The 18,758-nt window shown below is 45.2% G+C and overlaps 1 protein-coding gene across 1 annotated transcript in view; it reads right to left on the minus strand.

Moving 5' to 3' along the window:
• The window catches only part of LOC146813101 (putative DBH-like monooxygenase protein 2), a 138,608-nt gene that overhangs the window by 102,912 nt on the left and 16,938 nt on the right, over window positions 1-18,758 (minus strand). Inside the window, exon 2 of the mRNA XM_085620075.1 lies at window positions 10,435-10,581. Coding sequence (XP_085476201.1) covers window positions 10,435-10,581 — 147 coding nt within the window. The remainder of the gene's footprint in view (window positions 1-10,434; window positions 10,582-18,758) is intronic.

An 18,758-nucleotide genomic window follows, 5' to 3' on the forward strand; every position in this document is an offset into this window, starting at 1 on the left:
TACCCTCTGTTCTGTCAGCTGAGGAGCCACCAACTCAGGCTGGACAGTTGCCTGACTAGTCAGGTCTTTGTTGGCTAGGGAGGACTTCACCAGTGCCAATTTTGGAGTTCTCCCTTACTAGGATAGAATCTCCCTGGCCCACTGGAACTGTGGCTAATAGTTTCCTACCTTTCATACACCATCTTTTTTCTTTTGGGGCTTATCGGCACTAATTGCAGGTTAAGAACCCCAGGTTCCTTGAATGAGGCCTGGCACTGGACCAGTACCACTCTTTGGCTAAGACCAACCTCTCGGTGGTCATTCCTAAAGAGACAATCAAGGGGGAGATATTTACAGACTACCACCTTTCTACAACTAAGGGACCCAGCTATTTCTAGGGGCACACCAGTCACAGGCCTAACAGTGACCTCCCCTGGGATAGTCCTTAATCTTTGTTTTCCCTGGGACATACTGGTTTGAGAGAACCAACCTGTCATGCACCACAGTGACTGGCACAGGTTTCTCAGGGCAGTGGCTGGGATTCCATTCACCAGTAGGTGGTGGAAGTGTCTACTCCCCTCTGGAATCTCCAACTCACCTTTTGGGCCCCTTTTCTAGTTGAAGGCAGGAGGACTTCCTCATCTGAGGAACCACCCTCCAAAGCTACAATGGCAACCCCTGGAGCTACACTAGGGGCAGTACTTTTAGGACAGCTAGTGTTCTTGGTGTGGTGTCCTGTCTTAATAGTTGTAACACCATACCTTGTTGGGATTTCAACTCTTAGCATGGTATCCAGTTTGTGAGGTGTCTTTGGGGCCACCCTCCTGGACAGGTGTTTGTGGGGCTACCGGGGACTCCTTACTTTTATCTTTAGGATGCTCACTGTCTTGCCTCTGGGGAGGTTTTATAACCCCTTTCTTTTGGTCAACCCCAGCGGACGTCTTGGTCACTCTAGTTTTGACCCAGTGGTTGGCCTTCTTTCCCAATTCATGGGGAGAAATTGGACCTGGTTCTACCAGATACTGATGCACCTTTGTATCAATGCCATTACTTAATGTGTATTCTTTCATACAGAAATTATACAGACCATCATAATATTGCACTTTACTTCCAGTCAACCAGCCTCCTAGGGCCAGATTCACAAAAGTAATACGAGACAAAATCCTAAACTTACTACTTTTGGTATTCACAGAAGGCATTTAGTAGTAAAGTTACAAATCCTAACGTTACTACTACTAAATCTCTTGTGAATACCGAAAGTCGGACAGTTAGGATTTTGTCTCAGTTTAGTAGTAAGAAAGTTAGGAATCCTAACATTACTACTAAATGCCTTCTGTGAATACCAAAAGTAGTAAGTTTAGGATTTTGTTTCACATTAGTTCTGTGAATCGGCTCCCTAGTGTTTTCATTGAATACTCTACATATTCCACTCAGGGTTGACTCTGGGTTTATTTAGACTCCCTAAATCTAATTCTATACTCTTCAACAGTGAGTCCAAATCCCTCAACCAGGGTGCCCTTCATGAGTCCATAGGACTCTGCTTCTGCCCCACTAAGGGTCAGAGGTCTGTCTCTGCACTTAATAGAAAACAGTTGCCAAAGGAATGTTCCAGTGAGTTTTCTTCACCCTTTTGGCTTCACAAGCCCTCTCAAAGGCTGTGAACCACTTGGTGATATCATCACCATCCTCAAATTTAGGGACAAACTCTTTGGAGATTTTGGGATCATAGGATCCTTCTGTTTTTTAAATTGTTTTAATTGCTGCCACCATTGATGGGTCCTAGGCCCAATTATGCTTTTTCTTTTACTAGAGCCAGGAGTCTGGTCTTTAGGTCTAATTATTTGGTACACCTGGCAAGCAGGAAGTACTCTTCATTGAGACAGTCCTCAATGTTCAGTAGCACCTGATCCACCTGGGTGGGATCTAGGTACTGAGAGGTTTACTCTTGGTGTCGGGGCCACTGGGGCCATTTTCTCACTATGAAGTGGGAGGGGGGGTTTGTAGTTATTCTCACCCCCTCCCTCTACTTCATCAGAGAGGTTTTCACCATTTTCAGAAGGATGGTCCTTAGCATACCCTGCCAACAGCTCCTGGAGCTTTTGTTTGGAGGGATGGGACCCCAAGAGTTTGTGTAGAGACCTTAGCTTCCTAAATTCTAAGTGGAGATAAGGGGTGAGGTTGAGCTCTTCAACCTGGTTCTCTATTCCATTGTGGTTTTCTGCACTAACTGCTGGGTTCTTGTTATGAGACAAAAAAAGTTCTATCCCCCCCCCCTCTTATCCCTAACTAAAATGAGATTATATTTATCTAAAATTCTAAAGGGACTTACCCAATGCCCTAACAAGATTTTTAGAAATTTGGAGAAAGAAAATGGTCAATTCAAAAATCATAATTCTAAAGGTAATTTACAAGTTCCGTTGTGTGATCATGTGTAACCAAGTTATTCCAACAAATGCAAAGTTGTATATCCCACCGCTGATCCACCAATGTAGGAAGATGGCTCAGTAAATACTTTACTAAAACGAGGTATAGTGTGTACAGAGTCAAGTGGATCCCCAAGGGTAGGCAGAGGTAAAAGTAGATAGCACCTTATTCTCCATTTGTGGTAGTGTGGGCAAGCAGTAAGGCTTCGTCAGAGGGTAGTGTTAAGCATTTTTTGTACACAATCAGCAAATCATGTCACACGCTCAAAGACTGAACTCCGACAAATTTGTTTGTATAAAAAATATTAAGGGTGGCACAAGTGCTACAGCCCTTCCCTTGCTACAGGGACCTTGTGCCCATGGTACCTTTTTCAAGGGTCTGACATGTGGCCAGAAAGGTGCCAAATGGGGGCACAAGGTACAGTTTTGGCAAAGAACATGGGCTCTGGTAACCTGATTGGCATATCAAGTCAAAGTGCATCAGTAGTCTGGCAAAAAGTGGTTTATTTACGCCAACAGAAACCCAGCTTCCTACAACTCCTTCTGTCTTTGTTCTGCTGCCAGCGTATTTCAGTGAGTCATCATGAACATCCTGGTCTTTCAGTGAATCATGAACATCCTGAAGGGGATTGATAAAGTTGTATTTTTATTGGATGATATCCTGATCTTTAGGAAGTGTTAGAATCCGGGGTCTCTGGTTGGCGCAGGTATGCCCTTGCGACAAGCAGGGACCCTTTTCATCTAAGTCAGGGCAAAGGATCACCTCTTTAAAAATAACCCCTGCTCACCCTCTAGGTAACATGGCGCGAGCAGTCAGGCTAAATTCCCAGAGGGCATATGGTTAAGCGTTCAAGTTGTCCCACACAATAATCACCACCCCACCACACAAAAGACACAAGGCTGTATTTATCAAAAGTAGAAGTCTGTATATAAAAGGGTTTTCTTTCAGGCAGGTTGAATAAATACAGTTCTCTTAGCGAATCTCAATCCAGTTACTTTAAAATACTTAAGGGCAGTCCACAGGTTTTAAAATGGCACAGTTCTCTTTAAAATAAGTTCTTTAGGTCTTCGGGGCCCTTCGTAGCGCCTTTGGGGTACTCTGGGCAAGGTTTTAACAGGACCTTGCCGTTTCTCACGCTTCTCGCGTGAGCCCGAGTACGCTTGCCAAGTATCACGCTTCTCGCGTGAGCACCGGCAATGCTTTTCAATGCAGTACGGTTAAAACGTAGGTACGGTTCGAACCTTGCTGTTCCCAGGGTAAGCACGGGTCGAACCAAGGCTGTTAGGGCTCGAACTCAGCCAAAAGGAGTACGCCTCAAAGCGCCATCATTTCAGCTAGCAGCACGATGCGAACCAGGCACAAGTATGTCTCGAACCCAGGAGCAGTTCCAAAGCAGTTACGGGGCGAACTGGACTGACTCCTCAGTACGGTGCAAATGTACGGTGCGAACAGCGGTACACTCAGGCACAGTACGTCCCTAACCCAGGATTTACGAAGGCAGTACAGTGCGAACCCAGCAGCAGTTCAAAAGCAGTTACGCCGTACGAAGGTTAGTACGGGCCGTATTTCAGCGTGCAGAGCCACAAATACCTTGGTTCTTTCACTGCAAGTGTTCGCGGCGGCCTGCAGAAGTCAGCCACGAGTGTCCCACGTCGCGTCTTGGTCCCGGCTCCTCCGTGGACGCGGATGCTTCGTGGGGGCACTCCTTAGTTCCACAGTACACCAGCGAGGGCAGAAGCAGAGGGGGCAGCCTGGGGGCGAGATCTCAGCGCAGCGCGCTGTCGGCTTCGTCCGGTTGGGGCGAACAGTGCACACAGGTCCTCACGGTGATTTCTGCAGCCCGGGGGGGGTCGCAGGGCTCGATGTTTGGACAGGGATGTCCTCCTTACTTTGCGAGCACGGCTCGAGGGGGCAGTTGCTTACTGTGTTTAGGCTTGTGGGCCCTCACGATGCTCACAGCTACTCCGGCGCAGAGGTCGCGTTGCTCAGGGAGATTTAAGGCACAAGGTTCTCCGGGGTCAGCGGTGTAGAATCACCCACAGCAGTCTCTTCTCCTTCAAGGGGGGGGGGTAGCGCCCAATGTTCCTGGGGCGCAGTTCAGGAGGCAAGTTCTCTAGCAAGCCCTTGGAGATAGTTCAGCACAAGTTGATGCAAAGTCCTTTCTTTAAGTTCTTTTCCTCTCCTTCCAGCAGACAGGCACCCACTGCAGGCCAGTCTCTCAGGCAGAGAGACAGTACTCCTTCAGCTTCTCCAGGTCCTTCTCCTTCAGGCAGAGGTTCGTCGTAGTGCAAACAGGATCTGATTTCTTAGGAGCCAGGCTCCTACTTTTATACACCAATTCTTTTGTTCTTTAGCGCCAGGGGGCCTGGGCCTGGCTCAGTCCAGTTTTTGGAGCACTTTGTTGTGGTGACTCTGCGCTTTCCTTTCAGCAGCAGGGCAGACACATCAGCCGCTCCACAGGGGGCGGCGCCGGCTTTGTGGTGGCAGAGCACAGGTCTATTCAAGAGTCAGGGTGTACTCCTCCCACCCATCCTGGTGTAATCTCTCTACCCACCACCTGGCAGCCAACCTGTCTCTGGGGTTTCCCCAACCCTGCTCCTTACTGTTGCTAGGCAGAACACACACACACAGCGCAGAGGCGGACTGAATGGCCAGATCAGTAAATACTAACTTTCTAAAAGTAGTATTTACAAACGCAGGATATTAAAATAAACTTTACTAGAAGAAGTATTTTATTATTCTGAGTTCAGGCATACTAAACATAACTTTCTACCATGCTCTATGAGTCCACTGGGATTACAGGGTGTAGTAATTCCAGTAGCCCATTCTGGCCTATGGAGAGCAGGTAGCCTTCAATAGTGAAAAACGAAAATGGCTGTAATTCACTATTAAGACATGCCACACACATCAGGGCATGTCCTACCTTATGCCTATAATGCACCCTGCCCTTGGGCCTACCAGAGGGGTCACTAATATGTAGTTAAGGGAAGGTTTAGGGACTGGCAAGTGGGTGCACTTGCGCAGTCAGCGCGACAGTACCAGACTGCACGCAGGTTCTGCAGTGGCAGATCCTAGACACATTTTACTAGGCCGCATCTGTGGGTGGCACAACCAGTGCTGCAAGCCCACCAGCAGCATTTGTATTTACAAGCCCTGGCACTCCTGGTGCACTTTACTAGGGGCTGACAGTAAACCAAATAAACCAATCATGGACACCAATCAATGTATACATTTTACCATAGGGAGTGCATATGCACCTTAGCACTGGTCAGCAGTGGTAAGGTGCCCAGAGTCATAAATCAGCCAACACCAGGTCAGAAAAAATACAGGAGGAAGGCAAAAAGTTTAGGGATGACCCTTCAAAAAGGGCCAGGTCCAACAGGAAGGATGTAGCAGAGCACAATAAGACTTAGGTGAAAGTGTCAAAGTTAGGTGATGCTGGTATCACATTAGAGAAAAATGTGTTTTTGGCACACAGGAAGTTGATTTAGGCCATCGCATCACTAGTGAGGGGATTACACCTGAACAAAATCTATTGAGTGCCATCATGCTTATGCAGATGCCGACAAAGAGCAATTAAGGTCCTTTATGCGTCTAGTGGAGTATTACTCCAAGTTTGTGCAGGATTCTGCAATGAAACTGGAGTCTGAGAACTATTGTGCAAAGGGAGGAGATTTGATTGGACATTAAAGCAACAAGAGGCATCTATGATCATCAGGGACAATATAGCTCATGCGGTTGTCCTGGCACCATTTCAACCCAATGGAAAGACCATATTGACTTTTGATGCCAGTGCAGTGGGGTTTGGGGCTGTCTTGGCACAAGTGCATGGAAAATTGGAGAAGACAGTTGCTTTTGCCTCAGGGTCTTTGACAGAGGCGGACAGGAATTACTCAGTCAGAGCCTTAAGCATTGGCTGCAGCTTGGGCAACAAGACAATTCAAAGTGTTTTTATGGGGTGGAGTTTTCACTAAGGACAGATCACAAGCCTCCTGCGAGTGTTGGCGCTGGATGGTACCAAGAACTGCTCAGGAAGGTTCGCTCGCTTAGCTGTCAGGTTACAAGAATACAACTGCAGAGTGCAGTTTGTGCTAGGGTGGAGGAACGATGTCGCATATAGCCTATCTAGGTTACCTGAGAACAGTGTTGGTGGTTGTGTCATTCGGTGTGAAGTGGTGGCCAGTTTGGAAAATTGTATGGAAGGCATGGAAAGTAGAGTTTCTAATGAAAATTGGATCAAAAGTATGCACAGTAATGACACTTCAAGGCGTGGTGAAACTTATAACAGGGGTGGGAAGGAGGAAGAGTACCATTCTTGAGGCATTGAGGCCCCATTTTAAAGTCATAGATGAGTTATCTATTCATAATGAGGAGCTGTTGATGTGAGGGGAGCGTTTTGTACCACCCATCTCCATACGAGACAAGTTGATCGGATTGGCACATGAAGGGCACTTAGGCCAAACACTAAGTACCAGAAGAATTAAAGAAAACTTTTGGTGGCCGTTATGGACAAACTGATTAAAGAATGGGTGAAAAACTAACATTTGCAAGTAATCTGAAAAGAGACTGAGTGGGGGTTGGCAGAACAAATGAAGAACACATTGTTGAGTCGGGAGAAAGTCTGTCTTGATTTTACAGTGCCATTTAATTGCTTTCACGCCTATGAACGGTATACTGCAATTTTGGTTGATGTAAAATCAAGGTAGGTTGAGGTTGTCATTATGAAGTCGATTCCCACAGAGGCTACTATAAATCGAGAGGAGATTTTAGATTGAAAGGGTTTCCTATGATTATCCTCACTGATAATGGGACTCAACTAACGTCTTTGGAAGTGGAGGATTTCTTTAAAAAAAACGGGAATCAGGCATGCGTGTAGTTCACTATACAATTCAAGGAAATGAGTTGTGTGACAGGCTGAACAAAATTGTGAAGGGTATTATGCAATTGGCATGTACCGCAGGGGAGAGAGTCCAAAAAACTGAAAGAAATGTTGTGGGCATATTGTACCACCATACTTGTTGGAACTGGGAAAAGTCCCAACGAGGAGATTAGAGGCAGATGTCCGGCACTGAAATAGTTCCTACATGGATGCGCAAAAGTACAGTGGGAGATAAGAGTGCGGGAAAGACCAGGTCAAGGGAGATTTATTCAGGTGGGCGATTGTGTGAAGGTCAAGCCAGGAGGAGTGGGAAGAGGTTTGCCAAATTTCTGGGGCCCATATAAAGTAAGTAAAGTGGGAGGCAATTGAGTCAAGACTGGAAAATAGCCAAACTAAGTCGGAGGAGTGGCTTGTGGTATGTTGATGTTCACATCTGCATTACTATAGTTACGGTTGCTAGATGCAAGCATGGTTCTAGAGTGTGGTGGATGGCATTCAGTTGGAGAAGGAACCTGTGAAGGAAGGACGTACCTGCTTACTCTAATAAACTCCTTACCTACATGAACCAGCATTGGAGCATTACAATGGCGAAGAGGATGGGACATGTGACACAAAACATACCATTACGTTTTTGGAGAGTTTATTCTTAAGAGAAGGGATTCCAAAAATGATCACATTGACAATGGTCCGCAATTTTCTTCTGACAAGTTTAAGAATTTTTTGGTAAGAAATGGAATTTGTGAGAAGACTCCTGTATACAATCCAGCGGGTAACGGTAGTGTAGAGAGATTTAACAGGGTCATAATGGGAAGTGTACAAGCTTCATTAAAAGCAGGAAAAGGGAACTTTTCAGTACAGTTTGGGCATATAGAATTACGCCAACTGGTACAGGGTATAGTCCTTTTAAAATACTGCGGGCAGAGAACCATTTTGTAAGGATAATGTGGCATGGTCTAACATGCAAACATACGGGAAATGGTCACCTGCGTTGGTTAGGGCCAATTTAAGAAAAATGCTAGAGAATTATAAGATCAATTTTGATAGAACCCATGGTACTTTTGATTGCGCACTTAATGTTGGTGATTGGGTTAAAGTTAAATTGGCTAGCAAAGTAAGAAAAGGCAAAAGTAAATTTTCCACACCGTTACAAGTAATTGCAACGTATTCAAGATCTGCAAAATTGAGTGATGGGAAAATTTGGCACTATAACAGAATGTCAAAATGCAATGTCCAAAAAGGAAAAATGAATGAGACCGTTGGCATTAAATCAGACATGAAATGGTTATGGGATGTAGTTCCTGACTTTGACATTGGGAATTGTAGCAATAGTTTGACACAGTCAAATGGTACATTTTCCAGTAGTAAAGCTGGAACCTCAGGTGAGGTGTTGAGAACATCACGCGCTGGGAGAGAGATTGTCATGCCATTGAAATATCGAAATTATGTTAAAAATGGAAGGGAAAAGGGTTGTTCATGAATTCAGTACAATTTATAATTACTGAATTATTTTATCTGAACTTAAGTGAAATTATTTTGCAGAACGTCTTGTAAAGATGTGTAACTCTTAATAATTAGTTAGGTTGTTCTGGAAAAGGGGGAGATGTGGTATGTTGATGTTCACATCTGCATTACTATGGTTACGGTTGCTAGATGCAAGCATGGTTCTAGAGTGTGGTGGATGGCCTTCAGATGGATAAGGAACCTGTGAAGGAAGGACGTACCTGCTTACTCTAATAAACTCCTTACCTACATGAACCAGCATTGGAGCATTTATTACATGGCTTTGTATCAGATGAAAGGTACAGGTGGGGATGGGTTTCAGGAGATGGTTGATAACGATATACAGAGTAAAGAAGGGATGAGGAGAATGGTGAATTACTGTCTGAAAATGTGAGAAAGGAAAGAATGTGGGTGTTCCTCAGGCTGTCACCAATCAGCACGAGGCGTCAGGACAAGAAGAACTCCTGCATATTTGAGTGATTATGTCTGTAGGTAATCATTTAGGGCTTCTAAATATACTGTGGTGTATGTAATGTGTGCATCTTCCATGGTTGCCGCTTCTGGTTTGTGTGTCCCTTGTTCTTTTCCTGCATGTCTTTCCCTTTAGATGGTTCTGGTTTGTTTTCGTACTTTCCCGTGTAGTGTTTTATATCTTATTTTTGTTTAAGTTATTGCTCATATGATCAGTTTTTGCATTCTTATTTAATGTTCATTTTTATTGCATACTTTTCATTATGCCTCTGTGTTTCAGTTATGTAACTCATTTGTTTTCTTGATGTAAAGAGAGGAGATGTGTTATACTCTGAAATTGCTTTGTCCGAGTATGAAATCACTGGGATTTGAATGGGTGAGCCAGGCGGTGACAATTGTATTTATGACTGTGCCTGGCTGGAGGTGTGCCATTTCGCAGCCTCCGTTACTGAACTGGAATACGATTATTCATCACAGTCCAGCAGAAAGTACCAGACTTTACAGATTTGACATGGGGCCTCTGAAAATCAATCTGATGACATCATATTGAAAATGACCTGCTGGAGGGGAAAGCACAACATTGAGAGAAAATCCTCCAGAAACGTTTCTAAGTGTGAAGGTAACATTTTGGCCAGGGCCTCCCGTTTACTGTATGCGAACAGGACTCCATCACGGTCAGCCTCAAACTTACTTTGTCCTGGTCAAGTGCAACCAGATGTCCCAGGTTGTCGTTATATGTTTTTAAGCACTATAAAATGGTAAATATTCATAAATTCTTATCTCCAGTTCCCTACGTTGGATTTGTCATTTAGGAGTCATTTTAATTATTTAAAAAAACAATTTATAAATTGGGGTTTGATTTTTATTGTGTGTTGTGTCTTAGCTATTTATTGTGTTGTTTGTTAATGCTTTGCATACCTGTCTCCAGAATTAAGCCTGCCTGCTCACAGCCAGCTACTATGGGCTGAGCCAGGGGCTAATGTATCGAGATCTTGTCAGGCCTTATATTGCAGGGGTGGCCTTATTGCTAGCGGTAGGTCCATACCTACCCCTACAAGTGATCCATCCTCTAACATTGCATAAAACACAGTTTGGATTCATCATAACCACTCAGGAGAACACCACAGGCTGATCACGGTTTGGATGGGCAGCCATAGCACAACCATGCCATAACCACTTACCGTAATATCAACATCAAAGGGGTCACAGGTTCTGAACTTGTGGCTGAACCTCATGGTTGTACTGGTTCCATTCTCAGACAATGAAAGAAGTTTGTAGTTTTGCATGGTATCCCGTGCCGGGGTAACTCTTCCAACGGCATGGTAGTCCTAAAAACAAGCACAAGTCGTAGTTTATCGTGCAGTGCATTGATGCAAGCCTGACCTCAAACACAGATAGCAAAAGCAGACAGGCTTAAGTTAATGAAAATCTGAAAAGCATTTAAAGGTACCAAAACAGTTAAAATGTCCAAGGCACAACACAACAAAGCGACTTTAATTTATAAAAATAGAGATAAAAATATTAATGAAAATGACAAAACAAAATCAAACAAAGGGAACCAGAAGTATGAATTTTCAATGATTTCAATGGAAAAAACGCCACGAAAGACTGAAGCGCCAATGACAGTCAGTAGTCGCGTTCGTCATCTAACTACATTACACATTAATGCAACAGATCATCATTAACCATCTGTGCGCGGCAAACCATAATTGTCGCAGAGTTTCAGTGGGAGACTATTCATGTTGAATCACCCTTCATCCATCTAGCAGATTTTAAACCAGTTGCCACTGTGTGAAGTACACCATGATGCCATCAGGTTTTAGCTGAGGACTATTGCACATGGATTAACTCACATTTGTTCCTCTCTAAACATCACTTTTCAACTAGCTAGGTGTACAGGAGCCTGCTAGATTTTAACCTACTAATCTTTCTAAGAGAGGACTGAAGATTACAGTAACTTTTTTTAATCGAACCATTGTATACCCTGAGGTCCCTCAGACCCGGGAAGATTATTTGAAGTTTGAATCTGATGTAGAATAAAAACTCGATCATATGTTTCTATAACAGGGAGCCCAACATGTCAGACGCAGCTTACGGAGGCTCGGGCTGTTGTGGAGAGGACCTTTGGAATAAAGTGAATTTAGGATGATTTGTGACTGCACAAAATAGAACAAGATAAGGCTTTGACACAAAGAAATGCTAATAAATGACTTACCAATGTATGCCTCCCAAAAACAGGACAGTAATCCTTCATGATAAAACCACTAAAGTATAATACTCCACACATGTAACAAGCTCACAGCAAGCAGCAGGGAAGCGGTGCACTCAGCACTCACGCTGCTGGGGGCAGGAGCCATGTAGGCACTGAGAGCGTTATATGGGAGCCATTACCTCGAGGTAAGTACACCTGGAACACCTTTACATTGGGAGGTTAATATTTGGAGTGTCTTTACGTTACATAATTTGAATTAAGTGCCATCTTTAATGATAAATAAAATTATATGCAAAGTTGTATTGGATTAAGTACTCTAGTTTGATAAATTCCGTTTTGCTTGCTCCCAGCACCATGAACGATTGTGGATGCCTATTAACATGTATAAGTAAACACACTTAATGTAACAATTTATATTAGGTTTCTGTTAGATCTGGGGGTCTCTAGTTGGCAGGGTAGGTACCACTGTCCAAGTACGGACCCTTGCTTCTAGTCAGGGAAAGGGGGATACACTGTTAAGATAACCCCTGCTCACCCTCTAGGTAGCTTGGCCTGAGCAGTCTAGGCTATCAAAGGCAATGTGTAAAGGATTTGTACCAACACTCACAGTAACAGTGAAAACCACAGATTTACTCCACACCAGTTTTAGAAAAATAAGGTATCTTTACTAAAAACTTCACAAGACCAAATACTCCAGAAAAACCACCATACAATTAAAAAGGTTACTTGAAAGATAGTTCAAGAATTTGCAGAAAGTACTCCAGGATGTAAAAATCAGTGTCCTTCACAATGCGACTCTCAATGCACAAAATGCGACACTCTCAGCCATGTATCAGTTGCATAACTAAATACTTATAAGGTTCCCAAAAGCTATAACAAGGAAGATGGCAAAGGCGATGCAATACTGCGGAGATCTTGGGGAGGCTGTGCAGCAGCCCTGCTTCATGCAGCAGAGGTGGATGCGCCGGCTCAGATCTGTAGGGGGGAGGATGCAATGGCTGGCTTACGTTGCGTAGGTTTCTCAGGGGGAAGCTTCACGCACAGGTACGATGTGATGATCTTCGATGTGGCGCGATGCGCGGTGCAGCGCTGACTTCTGGCGCCGCAACCTTCGATGCGTCACGGGACTCTGTGTCGACACATGCAGCAACTGGATACTTTCACGCACTGGCAGTGGTGCGGCCCGCAAACTGATTCTGTGACGACCTTCGCAGCGTCAGGAATCTTCACGCACCGGAACGATGCTAGACGCACTCGGCGATGCGGGGACTCCGGGTGCTGCGATGACGCCGCGATGAAATTCTCCTCGCACTCTTGTTCTTGCGACTCGCAATCAAATGATGCGTTGGGTACCAGTTACTCTTTTTCACGCTTCTGCTTTCCAGCTCCCAAACAGCAAACCGACCTCCTGAGGCCCCAAGACTAGGCAAGCACTCCAAGGCAGGTCAGAACTCTCGCATCAGAGTTCCAGGGGAGGTGGTGGTGAAGTCCTTTTGTTCCTGGGACTTCTTAACAGGGAGTCAGCTCTTCTCAGGCCCTTGGAGATCAGAATCAAAAGAAGGGGACACAGCAAAGTCCTTCCCCTCTCCTTGGCAGCAAAGCAAAACAGCAAGCAGGCAGTCTTCTCTTGAGTCCTTTAAAGCTTTCTCCTTGGCAGAGGTTTCTTCTTCGTTCCAAAGTGATCTAAAGTTTAGGTGTCTGGCGTCCTCTTCTTATACCCCTCCAAGTCTTTGTCTGTGTTTCAGTGGGGGGATTCCCCTGCTCAAACCGGTTCCTGGGTGTGCTCTGCTCTGGAGCACCTGGTTCCTTTCAGAGTGAGGGGCAGGGTCGTTAGACGCTCAGCAGGAGGTGGAGCCTTCTTTGTGCCGGCAGAGTCCTCAGCCTGGCCAGCAGGGGGTGGAGCCAGCTTTGTGCTGGCAGGGGCAGCCCTATTCAAACCCAGGGACTACTCCTCCCACCCATCTAAAGCAGATCTCCCTATTCACCCTGCTGCTGACTCATCCAGGCTCCTGGAGCCACCTAGCCCATCACATGACACCAGTCAGCCAACCAGCACACAGGCACACTGGAAGGTTAAACAGGAGAATAGCTACTTTCTAAAAAGTGCTATTCTCACACAGTGAATTTAAAAACCATCTTGCTAAAAAGATGTATAATTAAATTCTGAACACAAAGATACCAAACTTGGATTTTCTATCTTGCCTTTAGGGGAAGATAGGCATGTAAACAGCCTCCCCCATTCTGTCCTATGGGCAAGATAGCCTCAGCAGTGAAAAACGAAAATGGCTGTAATTCACTACCAGGGCATGTTACACACCTCAGTACATGCCCTACTTTTCAGATACACTGCACCCAGCCCAGGGGGGTACCTAGGGCCACCATAGGGATGCCTGACATGTACAGAAAGGGAAGGATAAGGCCTGGTCAGTGGTTGCACTGCCAAGGTCGACATAGCAGTCCTGGACTGCACATAGGTACTGCAAGCAGGCCTAAGACATCATTTTAGAGCTACTCCTGTGGGTGGCACAATCAGTGCTGCAGCCCACTAGCAGCATTTGAATCACCAGACCTGGCACACTCAGTGCACTTTACTAGGGGCTGACAGGTGGAACAAATATACCAATCATGGATAACCAATCAATATAACAATTTACCTAGGGAGCACTTGCACTTTGACACTGATCAGCCGTGGCAAAGTGCCCAAAGCATCTAAACCAGCAAAAACGAAATCCAACATCGCGTCAAAAATACAGGAGGTAGAGGCAAAAAGTCAGGGGAAACCACGCCAAAGATGCCAGGTCTAACAGTTTCTTTTCCAATTAACTTGATATTTTAAGTTATTTTTTGTGACAATCTTGCCACATTTATTTCACAAGAGTCGTTCATTGGAATTGCACTGCTTGCCACGGCGCACCCAAGATTTAATGTAGCTTTTCTTCAAATTCGCAGCAAACATTACCATGTGGTAACACCACAGCAGTACTGTGCAATTACGAGTTGAGCCCCAAGGAATGGGGAATTACAATGAGACTACATTTACTGGTCTTAAAACCACATGGCATTCCCGATTGCATATGTTTTAGGGCATGCATTCACCGCCTGCTTTGTGCAGGTGGTACAGGTGGTAAGTGTATGTTTTAACCTGTCTATGGGGAGCATGGGAAGGAAGGGGGCTAGGTCATGCTAGTAATCACATTTTCCATATATTTTATAAAAAGTGAAACAAACCTATTTTTGAGTCAAATAGTGTTGGCGTCCATCTGAACAGTAGAAAATCCATGTAATCGACTGGTTTTAAGTAGGCTTGATGCACATATCTCGCTTCTGCTCGAAAAATGTTGAACATAGCATGGTGGCAAAATGAAATTCCTGTTCTCAGCTACCCATGACTGGACTTTTGCCTCTTTCATTATTTTACAGAGTTTTTGGCGCAAACTTGAACCGAATCCGGTATCAGGGCGCTATAGTTGCGTTGCATGAGGACTCATTCATTTTTGGTAGGCACGGGTAGATTAAGAGATTTGACCAGAATCACAGGCTATTCAGTGTCCTTGCAGAGACTCGAACCCAGATCCCCAGTTGGCTGCCCTAGCCGTTAAGCCAACTCCTCTCCATGTTCTTGTCGGCATTCTCCTGAAGCAGAGGAGGTGTCTGCAAAGGACTGTGTTCTGATTTTAATATTAAGATTTTGTGCCACCAATTCACACTTTATATACAAAGATGTCCTTGCACTTACCGCAAAATAGTTAAGCTTAGGAGGATGACACTCCATCACAATGTCTGATACCTCCATGCCCCCACTGGGGCTCAGTCTGAAACCCACCCATCCGGTGGTCCGCATCTGAAGCTCAAACGTGATCTCATCGGAAGTCTTGTTGAAGTCCCACCTCAGGAGAAATGCGCCTTCAATGTCTAGCCCCTTAGAAAACTGCAGGCTGGATGGCTGACCCACCTCAAAGGCCAGCAGCGAGAGAAACAAGCATTGGCATAGCCAATAGGTCTCACCTTTGGGGCCTTATAAGTGTTTAGTTATCCAGCACAATATCCTTAGTGCAACAACATCATGAGTTGCATGAATAAACACTTATATGGCTATGCCAATGCTTGTTTGGATATACCATAACATGTGTAATTGTAAAGCACACGTTCACCCCGAAAGGGGCTTCTTGGCGCTGAAGAACAGATGTTTGTTACCCAACTCAATGGTGCTCCTTTTATCGACCTCAGAAAGGATGAGAGGCTGAGTGGACCCTGCTGTGGATGCATTAGTCCACTGAGCCACCAGACCTGGCTAGGATAACTTATCACCCTTTATAAATGTCGGGAATGGTAACTACTTAATGTACTTCATTGTTTAGTGTGAACAATGTGAATTTTTCGGAAAATAAACATTTGAGAGGAGAACAAAATTAACCTTCATTAGTCGAGTAACGCATTTTTACTTGCCGTGTTATTAGTCTAAGCCAGGGGCGTCCAAGGTGGTTTATTTCTATTGTGCAACACAAACTGGTTAAATTAACGCAGTCTTTCCCCAATAATCAGTTGTAGTTTCCAGTCATACAGATGCCATCTTAAGTCATCGTTTGCTTGCATGTAACCTTTAGGCATCAAGTGCCTGCGTTCAGCGCAGCGAGAGGCCAGCAATGCTGATCAACGCTGCCGTACGAGGTATAAAATGCAAATTTGTGTGTGCTCTGGACTTGCTATCAAGATGCATATCTGCCAATGACAAAAACGCAGGGCCTTGGGTGGCAATCGACGAGTGTGAAACGTTCTTTTTGTAGTTCAGGCAAAGGATTATCCTGTGGGCTGCCAGTTCCAGTTAGTTGGTAATGAGATGCCAGACAGCCAGCCAGCATGTTTTGTTAACTTCTCCATAATGACTATAGGGGGTTTAATGCAGTCAAACACGCCACACAAGTATCCCCGGCGACATTGGAGCCACGTGGCAAGACATTTTATGCAGCCGTCTTGAAAATGATGCATCCATCAAAAAGGTGACAAAGTCAATGCAGACTCATTTTATTCAATAGTTAGGTAACAGTAAAACGAGTCTCCGGGCTCAGTGTCAAAATGGGTTCTCAAACTGTTTGACTCAGGCAAGCCGAATCCCACCACTACGCTAGGCATGCTATTAAGTTAAGACAAGCATTGGCATAGCCAATAGGTCTCGCCTTTGGGACCTTATAAGTGTTTAGCCATGTATCAGTTGCATAACTAAATACTTATAAGGTTCCAAAAGCGAGACCTATTGGCTATGCAAAGCGGCTGCGAAAGTGAAAGTGATCGCGATCAAACATCAAAGAAGGCGCGAAAGTGAAAGTAATGGCGGTAAAGCGCGGCACGTGCACCCGCACAAATGCACTGTAGCTCTAGGCTGGCCTGGTAGCACTTTTTGGAGCCCTCTCAATAAGTCTGGCCAGACCAGTGCATGCGCTGGGTCAGACCAGTGCATGCGCTGGGTCAGGTGAGACCTAAAAAAATGCAGAAGAAAACCAGCATTGGCCGCGCAGGAAACAATCATTGGCCGCAAAAGTGAAACTGATGAAAGTGATTGCGGCCTGCTGCAGTATAGAGGGGTGTGGGGAAGTGGACGCCAGCAGAGTGACACGATCTGTGGAGGGGGAGGGAATTGAAGTACAGCGAGAGGCACGCAAAGGGGGGAATTTGAAGCGCGCACATGCACTTAAGCTCTAGGCCGGCCATGGCAGCATCTGTTCGTACTTTTTTTACCCTTTACTAAAAGTCGAGCAAGCAGCGCATGCGCAGCTCTAGGCTCGACCTAAAAATACTGCTTGGCAACTCATGTTCAGTGAAGTTGGCCTTACGGTAGTCCCTTGAGAAGCAACCAGAGCGTATCGGCCCATCACTGTTCTGAGGACCCGGCAGACACCTGGTTTGTATCACCCCCTGGTGGAATGCAGCTCCCAAGCTCCACCCACTGTCTATTTTGAGGCAAATGAAATAGAAAATGATGCAGCACGTGACCCGGGACATCAACATGACTTCAAGGGGACCTTTTAAAGTTATTTCTAGTAGAGAGGCCTTTGAAGCTCTTGGATAAAGTCCACTGAATTTCCTGTCCAACCGGTTGTTCGGCATTACCGCATCATGTTAAGCGCTCAAAACCTGAAATCCCTTCACAGAGTTAATCTGTTTTCTCGACTACCCTTAAACTGGTCAACATGAATTTTGATCCCGTGTCACCTCGCATCTTTTTTTCACTACCAGGGCCCTCTAGGCACTTTCTGCCGTCATTTTCTAAACTGCGCTTTTCTATGCATTCCCCTAAAACAGAGGTGCTGTTTGCCAAGGGCTGTCTTCTGGAAAGCAGTCAGGCTTTACTGAAATAGACAGCATTGTGATATTAAGATTGTGTGCCACCAATCCACACTGCAAATACACAGGTGCCCCTGCACTTACTATAAATATGTAGTTTGAGCGGACGATGGAGATACCCACCGTTCACAACGTATGCTCCCGCCAAACCCCCCGCCCCACTCAGTCAGAATCGGAGACTTCAGCACACAACTGGAATGCATCAGCTAAGGCAGTACACCGGTTCAACACACTGCCTTCCGTGAGGCAAATGACACAAACAGCACAACGCTTTAGAGTAATGAAAACAGTGACCAACAATCACTAGGACATGGCCTGACGTGAAGGCAAACGTTTTTACAACTCTTTCCAGTAATGACATTCTTGGCTTTTGTAGCCTTCAAAGAAAGTCTCTTGAATTTCCAGTCTGACAAGCTGGCTGGAACTACAGGAAACATTTCCTGTCTAACAGGTTGGCGTGAGTCACATTAAACACTTTCAGCGCTGAAAACCTGGAAAGGTTTTATAGTGATGATACCCATCTCCCTATGTACTATGCTAAGTTAGCACAACCGCGTTAGATGTTAGAAAGCCATCTTGCCGCTTCTGCTGCTTTTGCACGCGACACTGTTGTCACATGTTATTGAGAAATTCTTACTCGACTTTGCTTCACATGAGAACTGTCTGTTGTTTAACATCCTTAACAGTGAGCAGCGACCTTGGTCTGTACATTGTGTAAAGAACCAGTCTGGGTCGCTAGACGGTGCATGTTGTTGTGTTCAGGTTGATCGTACCACTATTTAGCCATAACATGCACGCAGCTGCAGATACCTGAAAGACGAGTGCTTTTTAATATTGCAGTGCAGCACGTTTTAGAGTTAGTCGGCAGAAGAGTGTTCCCAGGAGAGAGCCTAGCTCATCCTGTGATGTGATTCCACTAAGCTGATCTATACGGTATGGGGTTCCCCATTCAAG

The sequence above is a fragment of the Triturus cristatus genome, chromosome 7, assembly GCF_964204655.1.
Source record: "Triturus cristatus chromosome 7, aTriCri1.1, whole genome shotgun sequence".
Taxonomy (NCBI): Eukaryota; Metazoa; Chordata; class Amphibia; order Caudata; family Salamandridae; genus Triturus; species Triturus cristatus.